The sequence below is a fragment of the Chenopodium album genome, chromosome 4 (genome assembly GCF_948465745.1).
Source record: "Chenopodium album chromosome 4, dcCheAlbu1.1, whole genome shotgun sequence".
Lineage (NCBI taxonomy): Eukaryota > Viridiplantae > Streptophyta > Magnoliopsida > Caryophyllales > Amaranthaceae > Chenopodium > Chenopodium album.
Window position 1 is genome coordinate 65,026,160 of NC_137837.1, and position 24,197 is coordinate 65,050,356.

General features: G+C 30.8%; 1 protein-coding gene across 1 annotated transcript; it reads right to left on the bottom strand.

The window, feature by feature from the left end:
• Positions 1 to 21,495: 21,495 nt before the first annotated feature.
• Positions 21,496 to 23,937, bottom strand: LOC145628026 (uncharacterized). Its single transcript, XM_081680356.1, has 7 exons — positions 23,515 to 23,937; positions 23,118 to 23,326; positions 22,612 to 23,027; positions 22,334 to 22,357; positions 21,911 to 22,228; positions 21,810 to 21,855; positions 21,496 to 21,640 (listed from the first exon to the last, which is right to left on the bottom strand). Exons 1-7 carry the CDS (start codon positions 23,935 to 23,937, stop codon positions 21,496 to 21,498), a joined length of 1,581 nt encoding a protein of 526 aa, XP_081536482.1.
• Positions 23,938 to 24,197: the final 260 nt, after the last annotated feature.

Here is a 24,197-nt window from a genome sequence, read left to right on the forward strand (position 1 = left end):
GGAGGAGGCTTAGGGAGGGCCTAATAGGGTTCTCTGGCAAAGGGGATGGGGCTAGGGTCGCCGGTGGGTGGGGAGGAGGGCTTTTTTTTAGGGTTGGAGGGATTGTTTGGGGGGTTTACAGGTGGTGCATGTAGGAGATTATAGGTACTAAATTGCGGAATAAATATGAATCACATTCATAAAACACCTAAACCAAAGATCTCATGCAAAACACATAAAGAAGTAAGAATTATACCTTTGAAGTGTGATTCCACAAGTGATCGATCAAGAACAGTAAGGAGAACAAGAACCCCACGTGTGATTCCTCTACTAAGTCCACGAGCACGAATTAAACCTCCACTAATTCTAGTTAGTTGTGACCGAACACTTCAATCAACCTTCTACGGAGATTTGAGCCATGAGCACACCACCCACACGCCACCACACGCGCCACCCGGGGAGGAGGGCCGTACAGACAGGGAGGAGAGAGAGGGGGCCGAGTAAAGAGAGAGAATTAGGGTTTTGGAAAATTGGTTGCTTGTGTGACAATTTACTGTATGTCAAATTACTGTGTGTTGCAACCCTAGGCATGATTTATATTTATAGATCATATCTAGAAATAAAACCATGTCAAGTCCAAAAGCCATTAGACTCTTCTAACTATCCAAGCCCAACTATCACATGGTATGTCATAAACTCATGAGGCCCAATAATGGGCCTCTAACTTGTTTAACCCAATACTCTTATGTGTTACCTTGTAGGATCCACTCTATAAGGCTTTGGGCCATTAAGCTAGCCCAAATATCAATTGTCATATCTAGCACCAAATATTGACGACCCTATAGAATGAACTAATTATCTCCATAATCGTGATCCTTGATATATCTAGTAATTGCACTTATCGAAGAGATAACTCCTTCAGTGCAATGGGTGGTTTAGAGGTGGGGTGGATGTCGAGGCGGGGGTAGGCTGCCGAAGATGGTGGGGATGGGGTAAGGGGGCTGCCGGAGGTGGTGTAGTGGTGGTTTAGAGGTGGTGTTAGGGTTTATTTAATTAATCATGCCTTAAAAGTAACTAAATACAAATTAGCCGGATAATGATATCATTAATAGATTAAATCATCTAATTAGGGTATAATTAGGGAAAAGGGTAGCAATCTATAGAATTCATCAGTTTTAGGATAGTAATTAACAGCTTTTTTTTAGGGGTAGTAATTCACAAAGACCCCTTTTTGAGGTAGTAGTAATTAACAAATTTTCCATTCTAACACCTACAATGTAGGTCCAATTTCCATCCAATTTATTGTTAGAAGATCAAAGTATAACACCTACAATGGAGGATTTCGGCCACGTTCGGTTTCTATCCATGGTGGGTACAAATTGGTCTTCAATTACTCCAAGCTCCATATGGTACCCACGTTAGAGGTAAGTCTTCAATTATTGCTCAACTTATTTGTTTCATTTTCTAGTTAAGCTCAATTACTTAATTAATTTTCCAATTGGTATTCAATTACACTAATTTGTAGTACGAATATGTAATATAGGTCAAGAAATCCACAAAATAGTATGTGACTGATTACCGATGTTCGAAAAATCCACCAAATAATATTTTTGTAGTTGTTATGAAGAAAGTAATCAAGAATTCACTAATTTAATAACTGTAATATAAAATAAAATTATAAACTAGCTCTTCAATTACTCCTATACTCATGTGTTAAATTTTTTTTTTTAAAATAAGTATTTTTTATTGATTTGTATAAATAAGGAAGATTCACTGTTTAATGGTTTGTTTAAATTAATTGGGGTTTAAGATGTGAGTATATGATGTAGAGATCTATTTCTAAGTTATTTTAATCTTCATTGGATAAAAATGTTAACATTAAATCAATATGATGGTTATTACAAATTTTCTCAGGAATTTTTCGTAGTTGTATAGCATTATTAGAAATATCTGGTACATTAGCATGCGCAAAAGTATGAATTTTTTTTGGTGTTTAGAGAGTCACAAGGGCGGGGGTGAGAATCGATCACAGGATTTCCTAAAACAGGGAGGGAAGCTCTAACCACTTGAGCTATCCCTCACTCTCAACAATGGATCGGACCCTATATAAGTGTGTTTTCCTTTTAGGTAACTTGCTTTATTTTTGTGTGGCCACTGGCAAATAACACAACAGAAGGATCACTAGATTTGTTGCGAAATTGTTGTGGCTTGAGCTTGTGTGGATCGTCGATTGGTGGGCTGGGTTCAGGTGATTCTTATGATGATATGATCTCGTGCACTTGCTAACAATGTATCGATAGTCAATGGCTTTAGCTTCTGTGGGTCATCTCTTCTCTTTGTTGATAGAAAACTGATGCTTTATTTGTACTGTAGTAGGTTAGTAATTGGACCAGTTCAGTATTGTACATGTTTAGCTAAAAATATTAATACATGGTAGAGTAAATAAATTGATTGAATCATATGTCTATACAGAACAATATTTTGTGCTAAACGTTATGAGAATAATCAGAATTGAAAGTGGTGGCTAGAGTTGAAGGTATTTGAATTTGGGAAACACACCCTGGTCTTCTCAATGAGCATATAAGAATGGCCATTTTTGTGGGTAAAGTGTTAAATTAGTCAGTTATTCAGTCATATATAATCTCATATGTTAAATTACTATGTTTTTTTTAAAAAATGAGGTTAGTTAAATAATTTTTGTGAGAGCACACTCAACAAAGTTAAGGTGTATGAGACTTCTAAGTTGACCTAGCTAAAGTGGTATTTAAAAGGAACTACGCGACAGGTCAAGGTATTTAAGAGAAGACAGGTTTTGAATGAATGGTGGAATGCCTCTCTCGTAAGTATTAACACTTAAATCTAAATGATAGATATCTAGTGGATAAGAAACAAGAGATGATGAATTCTTCCTATTCAAATGAATTGAATTTGAAGACAATTTTGTAAGCTACTCCCAGTCAAATGCAAAACACTTAAAAAAGGGAGTGTCCCAATAAGTGAACCTATTCAGTCATGCATGGACTTGACTTTACTTAATTAGTGCCTCTCAGATCAATTTTTAAAGATTATGGACAATGTAATTTACTAGAGGTGTGTTGCTTGATTTTCTGCAATTGCTACCACTTGATCATTTATGATATTTATAATGGGGGTAGGTTATAATATAATTACTCCCTCAGTCCCAGTTTACTTGCAACATTTTGACTGGACACGCTCGCCGATGCACATATTTGACCGTTGATATCTTTTATTATTTATTTAAATAAGTTATAAAAAGTTTATATTCAGAAACTATACATTAAAATAGATCCAACAACATCTTATATGATTACATTGACTTTCATATAATAGCTAAAAAAAGAGGTCAAAGTGAGATGTGTGAATAGTGCAAAAAGTCAAACTGTTGCGACTGATTTGGGACGGAGGGAGTAAATAACAACATTAATCACTAGACAACGAAAAGGTTGTTGCTTTATGTGGGCCTTTTTTTTCTTTATTTTGGTGAAGGTAAAAATTAATGACTTACACATAATTGTGTTTAAAGAACATTGAGATCAATGATATTAATTTGATGATTGTGCCGAAGTAGATGAACTAGGAAGAAAGGAAACCAAACTGATATTAATCGCACAATCTATTAATTTACAAAACTATTATCCGCAAAAAACCAACGTCTGAAATAGATAAACACGACCCAATAAAAAAAAGAAACGACAAGCCGCTTTGCGCACATTGCGCTCTTTGTCTGCCCTAGTTATAAAAAAAATGCCAAAATCCATCAGTCAACATAAACTTTTTGCAAAAAAACTGGCGTTTTAGCCAACAAAAATTCAAATGAACAAACTTATATTTTGGCTAACCACATTATTAAGCCAAAAATTCATGAAAAACCTATTTACTAAACAAACCTTAAATCTCACGGTCCGAGAGTTTTGACACCGGATCGTGCGGCGCGCACTTGTCTATTAGCGACAAGGTCGCAAACCTAGAATAAGGGAGGTTCGTAAGCATACAGCAACACGGACCAAAGGTATCTCAAGAAAGCACTCGTCAACCACGGGTGCTAAGTCGGTTGTGACGGTCGATACTTCAAAGTGGGCACAAGCGAAACCGACTAGATGAAGGCGTCTTTTGAGGGTCTCTTGGTTTGGTGGGGATGCTTTAAAAGATGGTAAGCACAATATCTATAAAGGTTTAAACAACACACAAGTCTTAAAGCAATAGCAACGGGGTAGAGAGCTTAGATTCAATAACCATTCGCTCCCTAAAGAGCTTTATATTGCAAAAGTAGAGAATTACAAGTGGACGTTGAAATGACAGTAACGCAATAATTCTCCCTAGAGCTTAGAAAGTAAAAAGAAAGACTTAAGAGGCATTACATAAAAGAAAAAACAAAGAAAAGGGAAGGGGATACATATGATCAACTAGCTAGTACTCGAAATGGTAAGGCTACTAGTTGTATATAAAAATGATATAATTGATTTTTTTTAAAAAAAACAATAATTATTCTCTCAAAATATAGACATACATAATACAAATAATCAACAACCTTCTCAAATTATTATAAGCAACACGTAAGCACAAACAAAAATATCCATTATCGGTCATTTATCTCAACTTCCTCTGTTACCCCGTATTTTTTAACCGTTTACTAATTATTAACTATAGATTTTTCGAAATATTTTATCATACAAAAATATTTATATGATTTTACGAAGATAATTTTATAATGGAAATTTTGACTTTTACCACCTTCAAAAAAACCACTAAATTGAATTTACCACCTGCATAAAAAAAGTTTAACTTTACTACCACATAAAAAAAAATACTTTTGTTTTACCACCTAATCCTAACTCTGGCGATGGAAAATGATTGTGGGGCCCACAATATGTCATTTTCCTCCAAATTTATTGTTCCAAACCCGATTTCCCTCTCTCTCTTCCTTTTCTCATCTTCCCTATTCAATTTCTCACCTTCCTCCTCTTAAATTTCTTCACTCTCCTTTGAATTACCAAAACCTAACCCTAATTTTCCTATCCAATTGAAATTTCAAAAACCCCCCAATTTAATTTTGACTACCATGAACCATAATTTTTTTTACAGTGAAATTAGGGTTCAATTAAGAAATCAAATGTGCAATTTCAATTGCACTTAATAATTGGAACATAATCACGACATGAATTGCAAAAATTACAACAAATATCATGGAATTTGCTTAGCTTCTTCCTACTTGCTGTAGTAAAATTGACTTGATTCAAGGACCACAAATTTGGACGAATTTGATGTAGGATTGTTAGGGATTAACAAATTAAAGGATTTGGGAGCAAAATCGCAAAAAAAAAAAAAAAAAAAAAAAGCTTACTTACACCATTATTTTGTAGAAATGGAGAAGGTGGGTTTAAATAGAAAAGTAAATCGAGAGAAATTGATGAAAAGTTAAATTTAGCCATTACTGTGGGCCCCATAGTCATTTTCTGTCACCGGAGTTAGGATTAGGTGGTAAAACAAAAGTCTTTTTTTTATGTGGTGGTAAAGTAAAACTTTCGGTTTTTTCACCATATACCGCTGAGTTTTAACTTAATTCACCATATACCACCAAAAACTTTCTAATTCACCATATACCATTGAGTTCCAGTGCAATATCACAAAATATCTTTTTTGGTAACTGCTGTTAGCTTGTCGTTTGAGGTATTTTACTAATTCACCATATACCCATATTTATAAAGTTATTTCACCATATACCATTAAATTAAAAGATATTTCACCATATACCCAGAAATTACAACGGTTATTTTTTTTAAAAAAAAAAAATTAGTTGTTGCCTGTTATAACAGATAGGTTATGTATATAAACATAATACTTGAGGGATTGAACCAGCACTCCACCCTTCAAAAAGCATTTGCAAAAATGTCAAGACACTCGAAATCATCATTGTCATCTTATGAATGTGCTTACATAAGAATGTCAAACAAAGCTTATACATGTGGGAAGAAATTTGCAATAAGGAGCTGTGATTCGACAAACTATCCATAAAAGTTGTACTATATAAGTGTGATATATTAGAGAATTTTCGATGTTGCAAGGGTAATGCCGAGCAAAATGTCCTTTCGGGTTATATATTTCAAAATAGGGGAAGCATATACACACAATGTCATGAAGATGAGAGCATGTTGAAGGAGCTCAAAAAAAGAGTAGTGAAGTAACAAAAAATAGTAGATGCAACAATTAAAATAGTCATTGCAAATTCTAAGTATATATGGTGAAATATCTTTTAATTTAATGGTATCTGGTGAAATAACTTTATAAACATTGGTATGTGGTGAATTAGTAAAATACCCCAAATGGTAGACTAACGACATTTATAAAAAATGTATTTTGTGGTATTGCACAGGAACTCAGTGGTACATGGTGAAATAGAAAGTTTTTGGTGGTATATGGTGAATAAAGTTAAAACTTAGTAGTGGTATATGGTGAAAATTTCGTTAAAACTTTTTTTTATGCTGGTGGTAAATTCAATTTAGTGGTTTTTTTAAGATGGTAAAATTCAAAATTTTCCTTTTATAATTATAAAGGTTTTAATTATACGATTCAAGTTAAAATTTTTCGTGTCCAAAAATTAGATTTTCAACCGTCAACACTTTGTACCCGATTCAGACAACAAAGTACAAAAGCTCCTTTTTATACACAAGTTCAATTCATATGTGTACTACACTAGTATTACATAAAAATGGTACATCAACCTACCTATTAGCATTATATTTCAATAATACCATTTAAAAAAAAATAAAAAATTGATGAAACTATGTCGGTAAGGGGGGAGCTAATTACCCACTTGCCACCTACATTGAATATTGTGGTTGAAGCAGTACCAAAACCTTCACTATAAATAGTTATGGGAACATAGCTACGTTACTTTACCCCATCTCATACTCTAAATACCTCTTCTCACCTTCTTTCTCCTACTAGCTTCTCTCTCCTCCGCAACACCACTGGTTGCACGCCACCACCCCTGGCCGTGCACCACCAGTTGGCCGACGACCCTCTGCCGCCTTGCCACATCCTCCCACGGCAGCCGACCTCCTCCTTCCTCCTCTATTCTCTTATTCGTGCACTTGCTTCATCAAAGACTAAGTTGGTCTTTGTTCTTGGTAATAATAATAAAGAGTATGATGAACTCTTTCTCTAATATGGCCTAATTTAGATCCACTTTATTATTAACTTATTATTTTGAGTATTAACTATCATTATAGTATTACTTACATACTACAACTACTACTCAAATACATACTATTACCTACGTACGTACTGCTACTACTACCTTTTCATTATTATTATTAGGAAAATTTGTTGAAAACCATCTTATAAGAACCAAATTTTGTTGGAAACCATCTTATAATTATTATTATTATTATTATTCTTTTTATTGTCAAAGCACACTTGTTTTAATTTTTTTTTTGTTGAATCCCACCACTGTTCGGATTTCGGCTATTGATTGACATTTCCAATGTTGATTAACATGTGCACCTCATGTGACCTATTTAACCCCACTTTTCTATTATTCCCCCCCTTTCCCTCCATTCATTCCCCCTTTGTCACTTATATTTCCATTCAATTGTATAAAAGGCTATAAAAACCAAATTATGATGAAAAGGAGTGACGAAGAGGGGAATGAATGGAGGGAAAAGGAGGAAAAAATAAAAGAAAAGTGGGTTAGAGTGGGTTACGTGAGGTGCACATGTTAGTCAATGCCAGAAATGTAAGTAATTAGTCGAAATATGAGGGAATGGTGGGACTTAACAAAAAAAAATTTAAAACAGGTGTGCTTTGACAAAAAAAAAAAAAAAATAAATAAATAAATAAAACAGGTGTGCTTTGACAAAAAAAAATAAAAATAAAAAATAAAACAGGTGTGCTTTGACAAAAAAAAAAAAAAAAAAAAAAAAAAAAAAAAAAATTATAAGATGGTTTTCAATAAAATTTGGTTTTTATAAGATGGTTTTCAACAATTTTTCATTATTATTATTATTATTATTATTATTATTATTATTATTATTATTATTATTATTATTATTGTTATTATTATTATTATTATTATTATTATTATTATTATTATTATTATTATTGTTGTTGTTGTTGTTGTTGTTATTATTGTTATTGTTATTGTTATTGTTATTGTTATTGTTATTGTTATTATTGTTATTGTTATTATTGTTATTGTTATTGTTATTGTTATTATTATTGTTATTGTTATTATTATTATTATTATTATTATTATTATTATTATTATTATTATTATTATTATTATTATTATTATTCTTATTATTATTGTTATTGTTATTATTATTATTATTGTTATTGTTATTGTTATTGTTATTGTTATTATTATTATTACACCTATATATAATCAATCACATTTGTTATAGAACCCTGGCTGAACTAATTGTAATTTGCAATTTTGAAGGTGCAGATTATGAAAATGTTTAAATAGCTACATCCTAATTAAAAAGAAAATGTAGAATTGAAATTACGAGTAAATTCTTATTCATTTAGACTTATGAGTTGCGGTGAAGATTAATTTTTAACTCTCAATCTCTACAACAAAATGTTTATACAAAGAATATTGAATTATTAATTTTGCACAAAAAGTATTAAAAATGTTCTAATCTCTCTCTCTCCTTTTTTTTTTTTTTTTTTTTTTTTTTTTTGGAAAATCTTTATCTTCTCATTATTAAAATAATTTCTTATAAATTTTTTCCCTTTAGATTGCATTACATGTTACAGGACAATACATTGAGCATTTGAGCTTACTCATAAATGGCCATGCAACTGTTCTAAACTACTTACACTACATGCAAGTCTAGTACACAAGCTACAAGTGTAGACAAAACCCTAGGGCGTGCTTTTTATTCTAGTCTAGACAATGAAGGACTATCAAAAGTCTTAGTCCAATTGAAGTAGCCAAGTCTTATTGCAAAAATACAAAACCCTAAAGCACGCTCTAAGTTTGGGTGGAAAATTAATTGATTAAAGATAATTAATTTTGGAAAGAAATATCTTTGAAAGAATGAGAGATTGAGATTAATGGATTGGAGAATTGGAGATGTAGAGTGAAGGAAAAGAAGATTGAGAGATTGGAGATGTGGAGTGGAGGAAAAAGAGATTGAGAGTAATGGATTGAAGAATTCAGTACACTATTATTTTATAGTATTTTTTCTTCTCATGTTGTATATAGAGTCTAGTGGTCCCCCATTCATATTTAGTTTTCTTACATTTTCAAATATTTTATTCTAAAAATACTCAAACATACATATACTACTTTGGTTTTTTTAACTATAACTCTATGAATACTTCAAAGGGGCTATTAAAAAACGAAGGGAGTATTTATTTAGAAATACATGGCAAATTACGTATAAATAAATTGTTGTAATTGGTGTTATATTTTTGTTATGAAATAAAGAGAATAAGAGTGAAATTGGGAAGAGAGTTGATCTGTATCCTTTATCCCATATGATAAGGTATATATATACATACAATATGATTAGAGTTTGGATGGATAAGAATATAAGCCCTAGATCTAGATTGTTCCAGAATGATACAAAGGAGGATAATGGATATCCACAAATATTTCATAACACTCCCCCTTGGATGTCCATTATCGAAGACTGTACCTCATTAAAACCTTATTAGGAAAAACCCTGTGGGATAAAAACCTAATGAAGGAAAAAGAGTACAACATTCTTCGTAATACGCTCGAAATGCTGCCTCGTTAAAAACCTTACCAGGAAAACCCAATATAGGACAAAAACCATGGTTAAGGGAAAAAGAGTGCAGCGCGTAATTTCTCCCCCTGATGAATACATAACTTGAGGTCTTTTAATGCAATGAATCCAATGTAGTTGAGAGTCTTCTCATATAACGCAGAATAGTATCATCCCTTGATTTTCGATCCTCCCAAATATTCAAATCTTTACGCGAACAAGTGAGTCTTCATATCACCAAACCTATAACAATAATACATGTGTTTGTCCATATTGCATTCGAAATCTCTGTTTAAAGTTGCCTTAACCATTATACTTTATGCCTTCTTCTGGAGGCCGTGAATAATAGAAATTGATGATCATTATTTGATCAAACATTTCTTAATAATTATTTTTTTTTTTTGACGGGAACCGAGCTCAGAATATTATTAATCAAACAAAGAGTTCAAGTCATCAACAACAAAACCAGAGATTCCCAAAGGGACCTCTTCCATCCAAACTCTAAGATCAAAAAAATTAGAACAAAGTTTAGCAATTTCATGAGCAACTCGGTTTCCTTGCCTCTTCACAAACGAAAAGGAGCATCTTCGGCAGCGAGAAGTGAGGTTTATAATATCATTTCTTAATAATTATATGGCAACACATGATATTATTAATGTTTTTAATCTTAATAATATAACACATGTAATTATATACATTGATCATGGTTCATCTGGACCATAATAAAACAATCTCAAGCAAGTATCCCGTTAATATTCTGTAGAATTTTCATAATTGACATGATAGTTCTCTTGCAAATACAAATAGTAATTCTCACTAACTTTCATATGCTCAATCTTCAGGTTGAGATGTCAGTAGTCACATTGACTTATCAAGAGTTTGATAATAATTGAATCGCAATATTCAAGATATAAACTTTGTAGGGCTGAATATTTAAATACGTCGTACATAAGTTCTTCAGGAACTCTTCTTACATGATTCATAACATGCTATTCAATCGACGTCATCAATATTTTCATCACAAGTATAAGCCCATTAGAACATAAGTATTTCTTTCCAATTTTTCATCAAAGTTGTAAATATGTCTTACTATACTTTGAATGAACATTGACATATACCTCAATTATTATATAGAAATTAAAGCATGCAATATGAGATATAAAAATATGATAAACAAATTATACAATGAGTAATGCGTTTACAACTTCGAACATATGCAATGAATAATCCAATAACCTAAGACTCACACATGCATATGAACATAAATAAGACTCGAAATAATGCAAGACACTGTACAGTGTGGATTTTAAAAATCCATATTTCTTTGGACTTCTGGTCCATGATAAACTTTTATTATTATCATTATGTCGACATTAAAATGGACAAATATTCCAGATCCCTTATTCACTAGTCCATTATACCATGCATATGCATTATTTATCGGTTCCATCATATACCGGTATCATCATATAATTCCTCAAGGTACAATTTTGATTTGCATGCTATTTTGACAATGATATCTGAATACATTTTTCATTGTTGGTACCATCATAAATTTTCTTACATAATAGGCCATCTATTATAATAATTCAGATATCTATACCACCTATCAAAGGTATTTTACATACTGTGGTATTAATATACTATTATTATACTTTAAAATTATCAACTGCACTATCTTGTCATATATCGCATATTGATATTGAAACCGATCATACAAACTACACTTCAAGTGCAGTGATTTAAAGAAAAATTTGCAAGATCTATCTTAATGTATGCACATAATATCATTATCACTATAATCAAAATATGTATCTCTATGGGTCATAACGGTATACAAATAATATCATATATGTGCAACATATGTTAATACAAAAGTTGGCATGTAACTTTACAAAGTATCATTAGAGGGATCAACTAATTTTATAATTTTGCCAACTTATTTTAATTCTTCCCCCTAAGTTGGTAAAATATCTGAAATATCGGGGCAATTCTTCACCAACTTAGAATATAATTTCTTGTGCATCAAATTTCATCTCGTAGGATAATCATATATATTCAACAAATTTATATCTCTTCTGGAGAATGATGAAATTTATTTGTTCTCTTCTAGAGATCAATATTAATAGGGGGTAATAAATTGTGCAGTTGCTAATTTCAAATTATATTTCTTATGTGCTGACATACAATAGCCCCAATCAAGAGAATTGTTATACAAATATAAACTTTCTTGTAATTTCACTAGGTGGTGAATGGTGATCTTCGGGATCACTAGAAACATTGATAATATGATACTTGTTACTTAAAATTTTCACATATAACTTGTACGTGGTGAGATTCAGGTCACCTAATATTTGTCAACATATAAATTATTATAGTGAACTTCTGGTCACCACTTATTCAGAAAAACCAATATATATTATCTCTTGAACTTTTCTTTCAACACAAACTATTAAAAATCACAATCCAAATATAGCTCTATCTCAATGTTATGTCTTGCCATTCAATTTATTTCATATATTTAACATGAGAGAACGTCAGCACATTATTTTTTATCATATCAAATGAAACTTCAGGTTTTCATAACGGGAATTTATTAAACCCCGGATGGCCTAATTATTAATATCACATCCAATCACTTTCCTTTAGTGTTCAAATTATGGTCAGTTTTATAATATTGGTGATCACCTTATTAGAGATAATTTAAACATGGTCATGAATATGATGTGATATAAGTACACCAATGTGTTTCTTTCTACAATTGGCAAGACAATTAACTAATACTCATATTTCATTAGAGCATTGATTGTAATCTTGATACATACTAATCTTGTTGGACAACATTTTATACTCTTCTGGAGTAATTTATATAATCATAACATGTACTAGAAATGATCTCTTCGAGAGATGCATCAAAATGTGTCACTTTCTCAAATTTATCATTATCAATTATTGTTTCTTTCCTCTTCCAAGGATTCTTATCGTTAGAACCCTTTTTATTACCACACTTCAGGTGTTCTAGTTTCAATAGCAACAGATCTTGTCCTTCTAGGACATCAACTTAATATGTACATTTATAGCTAGTTTATAAGCAATACATTTATTCATATCCATCTTCAAGATGGTATCATTCTAAATTATCATGTGGCCACCTCTATTAAATAAAGAATTGAAATTTAGGCTAGCGCATGTACCAAACTGACCATTAACATATATAATTATTCATGTGCAAGGATTACATAAAAACAAATGAAATAAACACTATCTCCCCATAATCCTTGCATATGGGGGTATGAAATCAATCCGACAACCTTTTAAATCCCTTGCACCTTTAATTTTTAAGCCATAAATTCTTTTGACAATGTCATGTATCATGTAATGTGCTCCTTTTTAGCAAAAATATGCTTAGATAGAATTATACTTACAAAACACTTAATAATGTTCCTCTTGCTCAATTGCATTCATGTAAAGCTTCTCACAATGTCATGTAGTATCTTATAAACTCATAACATTATATCTTGGTCATATAGTTGATATGTAATCCTGTTTGACATTCTAATTAAACTTTCCAATGATTTGTAATCATAAAAAAAAAATCATGCAAACATGCTTCCTTTTAATCACACAAACTCTAGCTCATTTACTTTTGGATTAAGTAAATCTAGTAGTCTATGCATGTATTTTAATTCTCACTTAAAAATCAATATTTAGAATACAATCAAAACCTTTTGTACATTCTTTCTCATGGATTAGTGTCTATAAAATCGCATTAATATTGTGGATGCTATTAAGCAACATACTTTATTAGAAAATAATATGCGTATGTAGGTATATAATATCATCACATTTATTTGACTGAAATCACACAATATATATAATATAGAAATCAAGGCAGTATGCTTCATGATAAATTAATAATATAAGCTAAACTTATATTATGACCATTGTATTAATAATAAGTTCACGTTAATTGTACAGCATAAGTGTATGCAATTATAGGGTATTAGCTTGGAAATTACTATTAAAGTATTAATACACTATGTGTCTTCCATATTTGATTGGAAACCATAGTTATCTCATGAAATAGTCATTGTTATTAACTTATTACAAACTATAATTCATAAATAAACGCCTTTCACATCTAATGAACAAATTAAATTCTCAAAATTCCCTTGAGACAAGAACTAACATGATTTGGGGTCATCAAGGATAATCATTCATGTTGACATCATCCATGTACAATTAATCTCACTAACTATTACACGAGCAATACAATAATCTTCAAAGATTTAATTTGAAAAATTACAAATTAACAACAAACTTACTGTATAAAATATTTCAACGCCTAACAATGATAACAATGATAGCTGGTAGTCACGCAATATATATTCACAAAATTAATATGAAGTATGTCTAGTATTAAAAAAATTTACAAACGATAAGAAATAATTTTCCCTCCACAATTTGTTGTTTCGTTTTATATATCAAACTAGATTAAATGGTAAAATACTTCTTAAGATCATAGACAAGTAATTATCCATAATAAAAGTCACCAAGTCAGGCCTTAGGCCACAGGACAAGGGAATACCGCGATGATAAAAATGATAAAATTAAACTACAATTATAACTTCTGAAGATATACTTGAATATATATATCACTCTTCTTAATTATCTCACCTAAATATACTACATATCTTTCACAATATGGTAAAATTTATCTTAAATCCTAACTGGTAACTTTAATTATATCAATAAAAACGATATTACATTGTGAACATAATGATTCAGTTAAACTGCCAAAATTTAAACTAATTAAGTCTTGTAACATTTTCAAATAAAATCATCATGCTCCAAGCCAAAGTATGCCAAATTCATCATGCACGGATGTACCTCATCGAAGTATGCCAAATATACACTACAAGAAAATAACCTTTTCGTAGCGATTATTTTAACCTTTAGTATCGATTGTAATTGCAACAAAAAGCTTTCCCAACGAATGGTCATTCGATACAATATCCCCCGTTGCCTTAGCCTTTAGTAGTGGTTTTCAATATCGTTGGGGTTGGCCTCAATAATCGATACGAAAAACTACATCCAATCGTGGTGATTATTGTAGCGATTACAATCGCTATAAATGTTCAACTCATTTTTTTCAAAAAAAAAAAAAAACATGCGTATGATCTTTACAAGATTCGAACATGCAACCTTAAACTCTTATATTAAATGTTTCACCAATAAGTTATGACATATTTTATGTATTCTTTGTCAAACAATATTTATATATCTAGTGTTGAAAAGGCTTTTCGTATCGATTTTTAGGATTTAGTGGCGATTGTAAATGATACGATTTCTCAAAAATTTATAAATGTGTAAAAATAGTGTGTATATGTATTATTATGCTTTCCGTATCGATTTTATATGGGAAAACCATGGCAATTGTAAAAATGATACAACATCCTTAATTATTTCACAAACATACTTGCATATTGTAGCGAATGAACAATCGCTACGAAATAATCGCTACGAAAAGTGATTTTTCTTGTAGTGATAACCCAAACGAACCACCATTAACCCATCATAGTAAGATGCAAAACTGATAGCCATTATTTGTACATATGTAGTGTGCTTGTTCAAACAATAAATCAATCAATTTGCGTATGACTCGTCAAGAATTGAAATTTACCAAGGAAAATGAACACATGGGAAAAGTGATTAGATTTCAAAAGTTCCAAACTAAACAATTATTCTAGTGTAGATTGTGATTGCATGAATTTCATAAGCAACAAGATAAGAGGCATGTGGAGGGATGAGGAAAGTCAGAACGATAACATAACCAGATTAAAAACATATCTTTGAGTAAATCCACTAGATACATCAATATAAACATACGACATCACACATAATTATGTGGTTTTAACAATACATTTGAAGTTCTAATGTAACATGAAATATAGATAGATAAGAATACAACATGTCAGACTATTAATTATATATTTACATCAACCTATAATATAGAAGTATACGTACCTTGTCGTCGTTGAGATCTTAGTTAATCGTTCGCACAAAATTATGGTGCTTTAATTACTATTAGAATCAATTTAATTAGAGTTATGGTGCTGATAACGTGTTATGAAATAAATAGAATAAGAGTGAAATTGGGAAGAGAGTTGATCTGTATCCTTTATTCCATATGATAAGGTATATATATACATACAATATGATTAGAGTTTGGATGGATAAGAATATAAACCCTAGATCTAGATTGTTCCAGAATGATACAAAGGAGGATAATGGATATCCACAAATATTTCATAACAATTTTCTTTTTTTTTTCCCCCTTTTTTAGCTCCCTACATGTAGCCCAAAGGCTAATTATAGGATTTTTCAATAATTATGTGAAATGATTTATACTACCTCTGTTACTTTTTAATTGCAATAAAGTAGTATTATTTGTATGGCGTTAGATATTCTTTTATTGTAACCAAAAATAAATGGAGGTAGTACTTGCATTTGATTTATATAACAACACTTTGTGTTGTTCCCATCTTTAATTCCTACCACCTATTCCCTCCACCCCTTATTTTTTGCCCCATTAATGCATATTTTTGGGTCAAACTTTTGAAACTTTAACCCTAAATTCTCGTTATATACTAAAGAGACACCAGTAATAACACATGTCAATATCTAGTGTGTCCTTTGTATTTTTTTTTATATTTAAAAATAATTAGTAAATTTTATTTAAGGAAGTTATTTAAAAAAATTTGTTTTGTCACCCTTATTTTTTTTGAAACAATGTTTTTTCAACCATATAAATGCGCAATAATATTTACCTTTATAATTTTGATATGCAATCAACTACATAATAATAAGGAAGTAAATAATAAATAAACTTTTTTAAGAAGTTGTAATTTTGGCATAATGTTTTTAAGTATATAATCTTGATCAATATCCAATAACATTTTACAAAATTTTCAATTGGAAAATTTGTCAGGAACTACACGCTTAATAGGGGTATTTTGAAACAACTACCCACTAAAAAATTTTATAAAAAAAAACTACCCCCTAAATTTAGCACTACCCATTTGCATTTTCCGGCGAGAATGTCCGGCGCATGGGCCCACTTTTTCAATTTTTCTCTGAAAAGACAAGATGCAATGACAAATTGGACCTTAATTCGTAACCCTAAGATAAGCAATTTGAATTAAAAGCAATAAATTCAACCAATTTTAAATTATCCCCAATTTCTAAGAACCCTAATTTTTCTAATCGTTACACCCTAACATCAAAATTCATAATTAATGAATTAAAAGAGAAGAATTACCTATGAATTGCATACCCTACTTGTTTTCACTTCTTCAATTAGGAATTTTCAAAAGAAAATTTTAAAAAGTTGGCTCCACATGCCGGACTTTCTCGTCGAAAAATGCAAATGGGTAGTGCTACTCTAACTTTTTAAATTTAGGGGGTAGTTTTTTTGATAAATTTTTTTAGTGGGTAGTTGTTTCCAAATACCCCTATTTAGCATGTAGTTCCTGACAATTTTTTCTTTTCAATTTATATTTTCTCTAGACATATTTATACTATATAAATCTAGATATTTATTATAAAAAAAAAAGGAAATTCAATTGCAAAAATGAACTACACTCTTATTCCATTTTTTTTAAAAAAAAAAAAAAAAAGAATGTTATATTATATGTTCTTTTCTTTATTTTACTAAATGATAGAGTAATATAATGAATCAATTTGTCTGCATAAACTAATATCTTAAGGGATATTTATATAGAATAGAAATTAGTTAAAACTATGCCTTTTTTCGCTTTCCACAACTAATATTGTAAGTTTTTACATTGGAAAAAGATTACTAGCTAGCTTCATAGATTATGACAGTTGAGATAGTCAAAACTGTTAATGATTGAGAGCTAGATTTTATTATATGCTATTCTAACACTTCAAATATGATAAGTTTGGCAAGAACCAAAATATTTTGATGATTTTAAAAAAAAATTTAACTTAAAAAACATTTTATTGATCAAAGCCTATATAATCTATTTACTATCTACCTATTCTGCATGTATCTACGAGTGTTGATTTCAAAGGTTGTTTAATTCAACTAATTATTCAAGGTTTTTTTTTTTTTTTTTTTTAAATATTTAATGCAAAATTTATACTTTTTTTTTGTTTTTTTTTTAAAATTTTTTATTATTCATATGTTTTTTAGGAAATAATTTTTTATTAACCTATTTTGCATATCTTTGTAGAAAAAAAAATATAATCTTACCCTTCCTTTATATGGTAATGTAAATTCTCATATATATATATATAAAACAAAAATTAATTTAATGTAATATTCCATGTTACTATAATTTTGTTCAAGATATTTTAAACAATATTTTTAAGCTTTAAATAAATTAACCTATCAAAAGAAAATATGGAGCAATTAAGATATATAACCATGCATGGCTCGGGACCTAACCTAGTAAGTGATAATATATTCGAGTGATATCTTGCTAGAATTGTCTCATTTTATATTTTATTTATATTAAGATTTTATAATTTTTACGTGTATAAAAAATGAAGATACGTGTATACATTTGAAGATGTATTTGATGATAAGTCAAACAAAATAAAATAAAAATAATTTCTTTTTAAAAGAAAAGGTAAAAAGTATTTGATCATGCAGTAGTGTTATTTATGAAACCGACAATTAGAAGTGTTCTTAAAAAAAATAAAAATAAAATAAATAAAAAAAAGACAACTAGAAGTGGATACAATCAAAGTAGCTCATGAACCACCGTAGGGCTAGGCTCAAGTGGAACAATTCAGAATAACCTCATCGATGCCTTGCTAACAAAAATTGAAGGTAAGTAACATTTAAAAATAAAAAAGTTACTAATTTAAATTAAATTACTTAATATGGGAAATAAATAATCAAAATTTGAAAAAAAAATTATCAGTGTGAAACACAGATATTTGCATGTGTATATATGTGCAATATATAATACAAATTAGTTTTTAGTATTTTTCATTCATTATGAAAGCAAGTTTATATCAATGTTTTCATTAATAATTTAGGATAATAAATTCATTTACTTTTGGTTAAAAATTAACTAAATTTGATTTGAACCCACTTGTTAAAAAGCTTGTTCCGCCAGTGACTACGTATAAAAAGCTAAAAAAAAAATTAATGTTGAGGATAAATTATCAATAACAACACCAATATGTGCATGATTTTGTCATGAATTCCCAACTTAATTCTATTTTAGGAAGTATACTTAATGCGTATATATAACTATAAGGGTTACGTATATCATTACCCTATAAATTATCCAAAAGATGTTTCAAAATGAATTATAATATATGTCAAATTGATAAGGAATAATCCTCATCAATTAAATATCGCGTTTTTTGTGTAGTCGTTTGTGATGTAAAAACCCATAGTATTCTCTATAACACTAACAAAGTAACAACTATTATAATTATAGAGTAACCCGTTATTATACTTATTATTGTGTAACCCCTTATCATAGGTTAACACTACAATACGAGCACTGCCTAGTTCATTCCCCAGATAATTTTTGTTTATCTAGGGGTATAATCGTCTTTTCAAGTGTCATTGCAAGGGTACATGCGTCATTTGCGTTGGATGACCAGCTAAATACCGTAGAGAAATAATTGCATGAATGGATGGACAGTTGTCCAAAATCAGTAAACTAATGGCCACGATATTTGAACATATTTACAAAAAGTGCCACTAGATTAACAATTTTCATTAATCTGGCATTTCAACTTGTATTCGCCGCTAAAATACTGACATATTATTAACTAATCCCTATAACAGTAATTGAAAAACTCCTATTACACTAAGTAACTCTATAGTGACACATATAAAAAGTTTGTGTCAATTAAATTATGTAATATATGTTTGTCAAAAAACAAATTAAAAAAAATTATGTTATGTGTACATAAATCATAATAGCTCTAAAAATCAGATATATTGCATTTATTAAAATTTATCACATGCAAATCTTATAACCTTATTCTTCATTGCATGTAAAAATCTGTACCTACTCATCGAAATGTCCTTGTCATTGTACTTTAACACGTCTATAAATATCATTATAATTATCCATAATCCCATTAAGTTTTTTTTACCAAAAAAAGAAAAATTTATCAAAAACCAACTTTTATAATACCTTTTTTTTTTTTTGTGAAAAAACACCTTATAATTTTTTTTTTTTTTTTTTTTTTTTTTTTTTTTTTTTTTTTTTTGTGAAAGCACAACTAAAACCTTTTTTTTTTGTTTGCGAAGTAACATCTTAACCTGATTTCCGGTGTATGACTTGGTTTTTCGATGTTGACTTTGCATGTGTGGGTCACGTTATTTTATAAAACCACCTTACTTTATATTTTTCCCCTTTCCCTCACAAACACCACAACCCCAACCTCACTATCACCCCCACCAACACCATCTCACTCAATAAATTTACTTCCATTAAAATTCCACCCCCGTTAATTCACCCTCATCCACCCAAAAGCACCACCCGACCTCCTCACCCCCTTCCTCCATTGAAGCCCAATATTGCAAGCTCATAAAAAAAAAAATTGAATCAAAGACCGCATTGGTGGGCATCCTAAACACATTGCCCCTCAAATTTACTGCTTATTCTATCCTAAACACATTGGTAGGCATAAACAATTCCCAAAATAATAACCCTAATTTTCAATTACAAACCCTAATTTATGAAATTTGAAAACCCAACAAATTTAACAAGCAATTTCATTAATTAAAACAACTTACTAGCCTTGAAATTAGGTTATTTTAAGCGATTTGTGCTCAACAATGGAGTTTCCTTCTTCAATGGAGAGTAATTGAGTCTTAGTTGGTAGAATAGAAGAGAGAGAAAGTTCAATTAGAGGAAAAAAGAGGGAAAAAATTAAGAAAGAAAGGTTTTTACCGGACCACGTGCGACTCACGTGAGGGTCAATGCCTGAAAACCAAGTCATATATAAAAAAATCGGGTTAAGGTGTTACTTCGCAAAAAAAAAAAATTAAAAAAAAAATAGAGAGAGAGAGAAATTGCTATAAATAATCCCAACTTTTGCCTATTCACTCAAATAATCCCAACTTTGGATTATTTTTAAATAATCCCAACTTTGAGAGTCATTTGCTTTGGGACCGGTAACCTGTTTAAAAGGTTTTTTTAAAAAGATTTCAATGACCCACTATCCACCACCATCGCTCCGCAGCCACCTCCCCAACCCCCTAAAGTCCAGCCCAGGTCCTTAGATACCATTCTCTTGCTCCAGCGCCCGGAACAGTAGCAATTTTGCTTTTTTTTTTGTTGTTTCGTCACTTCGAGCAGTGGCGGAGCCAGAAATTCAAGAATGGTAGGGCACTATTGAATACAAACTTATCAATAACAAAATTTTCCAATTTAACCACACAATATATATATATATATATATATATATATATATATATATATATATATATATATATATATATATATTAAAAAAAACCCATAAAATCATTCGAGAAATAATATTTATTCAAATTAAAACCTAATAATGCTTAAAAAAATATTACAATTGTTCTCGATGACTTTTCATATTTTGATACCGATGAACAATATCATTCATACTAACATTCACAAACAAAACTCTTTCAAGATAAGTAACCAAACAATCATTTAACATTTGATCTCCCATGCTATAACACAAATTTATCTTTCACTTGAGTCATTCCTGAAGATACTCTTTATACACTTGTCGTTGCAACGGGAAGAATTAACACCAATTTCAAAAGCAAGTACACACCATGATGAGTTACATGTTTTCCCGTTTCAACAAGTTTCATAGATAGCTCATTTACACTTTTCAAATTCCTAAATCTCTCATCTTCTCTAACATCAACAATAAAGTTGTTAAGAGAATGCTAAAAAAAATCAACTCGGCACTTGAAAATTCATTTGGATAGAATTTAGCAAGTTGAATCAATTTTTTTTTGTCAAACGAAGAAAAATTATTAGTAGGATTAAAGGAAGACATACATACAAGTAAGTCCTTACTTACCTCGGGAAATCGATTTTCAAGTTCTTGCAATTGAAGATCAATGACACTTATAAAAAATTAAACTTGAAAATGATGAAGATTTGTCACTTGTCGGCTCTTACCTCTAAACATCCTTCTCCCCGGAGGCCGGAACAACATATTTAGCCTCCATGTTTGGAATCTCAAGTTCATGTTTAGCCATAAAAGAAGTGACGGCAAATTAAATCCTTCATCTCTCAACTCTTGCAAATTAGCCTTGGTTACATCAACCATGGCCACTACATTCACAATGTCTTGATCATGTTTTTGCAAGGCCTTATTCAACTCCTTTGTAATCGCAAATATATCAACCATCAAGTGTGCCACAAACACAAAATTAAATGACATCAACAAGTGTGCAATAGCTTGTGCTTTATTTGAATCAAGTGTATCAGACACTTCTGCAATAGAATCAAGGGAAAGAAGGATGGAAGAATATAAATCAAGCACATTTAAGATCGACTTGAAGTGAGATCCCTAACGAGTGTCACAAGGTCTACCCAAACCTTGTTCTTGATTTAATCCTGTTCCTGTTTCAAGTTCACCCAAAGACAATGCTTCTACAACATGTTGACGTTGTTTTCTCTAAGAAATTCTTTCCTCTTCGGTGAACCTCCAACAAAATTCAAAAGAGGTGCAAGTACATTAACAAAAAGTCACCCACAATCCGAATTCTTTACAGTAAGTGCAACTTGTGTCAATTGAAGTTGATGTGCAAAACAATGCACAAAGTAAGCTTATTTGCATTCATTCAATATCAAAGTTTTGATGCCATTAATTGAACCTTGCATATTACTAGCACCATCATAACCTTGACCTTGTACTCGAGAAAAAGTTAAAGAGTGCTCCATAAGTATAGACTCAATAGCATTTTTTAAGGTCAAAGAAGTGGTGTTAGGAACATGCACAACACAAAGAAATCGTTCACATACCTCTCCCATTTTGTTAACATATCTCAAACAAACAGCCGTTTGTTCTTTTTCGGTAACATCTGCTGACTCATCGACAAGGATGGCAAAAAATCCATCACCAAGCTCTTCAAGAATTGTCTTAGTTGTTTCTTTTGCACAAGCATTGATGATATCTTTTTGGATTGGAGGAGAAGTCAGTTGACAATTGCCTGGAGCATTTTTTAAAACAACTTTCGAGTACTCAGGATCATGCTTTGAAAGAAGTGGCAATAGAGAAATGAAGTTACCTCTATTCAATGAAGTTTCTTCTTCATCATGGCCACGAAAAGGCAACCCTTGAAGTAGGAGCCATTAAGTAGTTTCAATTGAAGCTTCTAACCGCTTTCGATATGCACTCATTGCTTCTTGTGATTGTTTGGAAAATACGGTTGTAATAGAAGCCTTTTGATTGACAAATGAATTGATATCAACAACCGCAATGTTGTGAGCACTCATGTGTCCACCAACATGTTTTGCAAATGCTTCCGTTCTATTCCAAGCCTTGAATCCCTCATTAACAAAAGCATCGCCTCCAGATGCATTGTCTTTCTTGAATAAGTAACAAATAAAACAAAAATCCGCATCCTTCTCAACACTATACTCAAGCCATATCCGATTCTCCGCCAAGTATCAAACCATTTTTTGTTGAAGCGACACAATTTTGGCCCAAAAGGTGTTTGAGGAAATACAAAATCTTTGGGTTGACAAGGTTTTCGTTGAATGTATGTTCTTCTAACCAAATCCCTATCATCTGGATGAATATCACTTATCTTTCTCCTTTTTCCGGGATCTTGTGGAAGATTAACAATATCAGAAGTACTTAATCTTCCTTCATGAATTGGAGCTTCAGTTCTAGGATTTGAACTAGCTCCATGACAAGTTCCCTCATCTTGATTTTCAGGAAAGTTGTGTGATGGAGAAGAATTTTGTTCACTTGCTTGATGTGGAAGAGGAATTTGTTGATTTTCTTGAGATGGTGGAGGATTTTGTAGAGATTCTTGTGGTGGAGGGAGATTTTGATTACTTTCTTGTGGTGGAGGGAGATTTTGATTACTTTCTAGTGATGGAGAGGGATTTTGTTCTTGAGAAAGAGAAGGATTTGAAGTAGAAGATCTTTTGGTAAAGAAACTTGAAATATCCCTTGTATTTTTTCTCTTCATTCTGAAATTTATATTATATGTCTAATTAGATAATTTTAAACCAAAATTTTCATATAAACCAACAACATACTTATAAAATTTAAACATAAATACTAAACTTAAAATTAATCAACTCAAGATATAATTCATAGCCTATTACCCTTAATTTTAGGCAACAAATAAGTAAATAACATAAGAACTCAAGAAGAACAACAAACAACAAAATCATAATTCACACAAATTGACACATTCACACTTAGTGGACTTACAATTTACACAAT

Coding starts and splice junctions, on each gene's coding strand:
- LOC145628026 (XM_081680356.1), bottom strand. CDS start 23,937: ATGAAGAGAAAAAATACAAGGGATATTTCAAGTTTCTTTACCAAAAGA. Junction 22,358..22,611: donor TGGTGCTAGTAATATGCAAG/GTTCAATTAATG, acceptor AACTTGAAACAG/GAACAGGATTAAATCAAGAA. Junction 21,856..21,910: donor GGGGAGAAGGATGTTTAGAG/GTAAGAGCCGAC, acceptor ATTTTTTATAAG/TGTCATTGATCTTCAATTGC.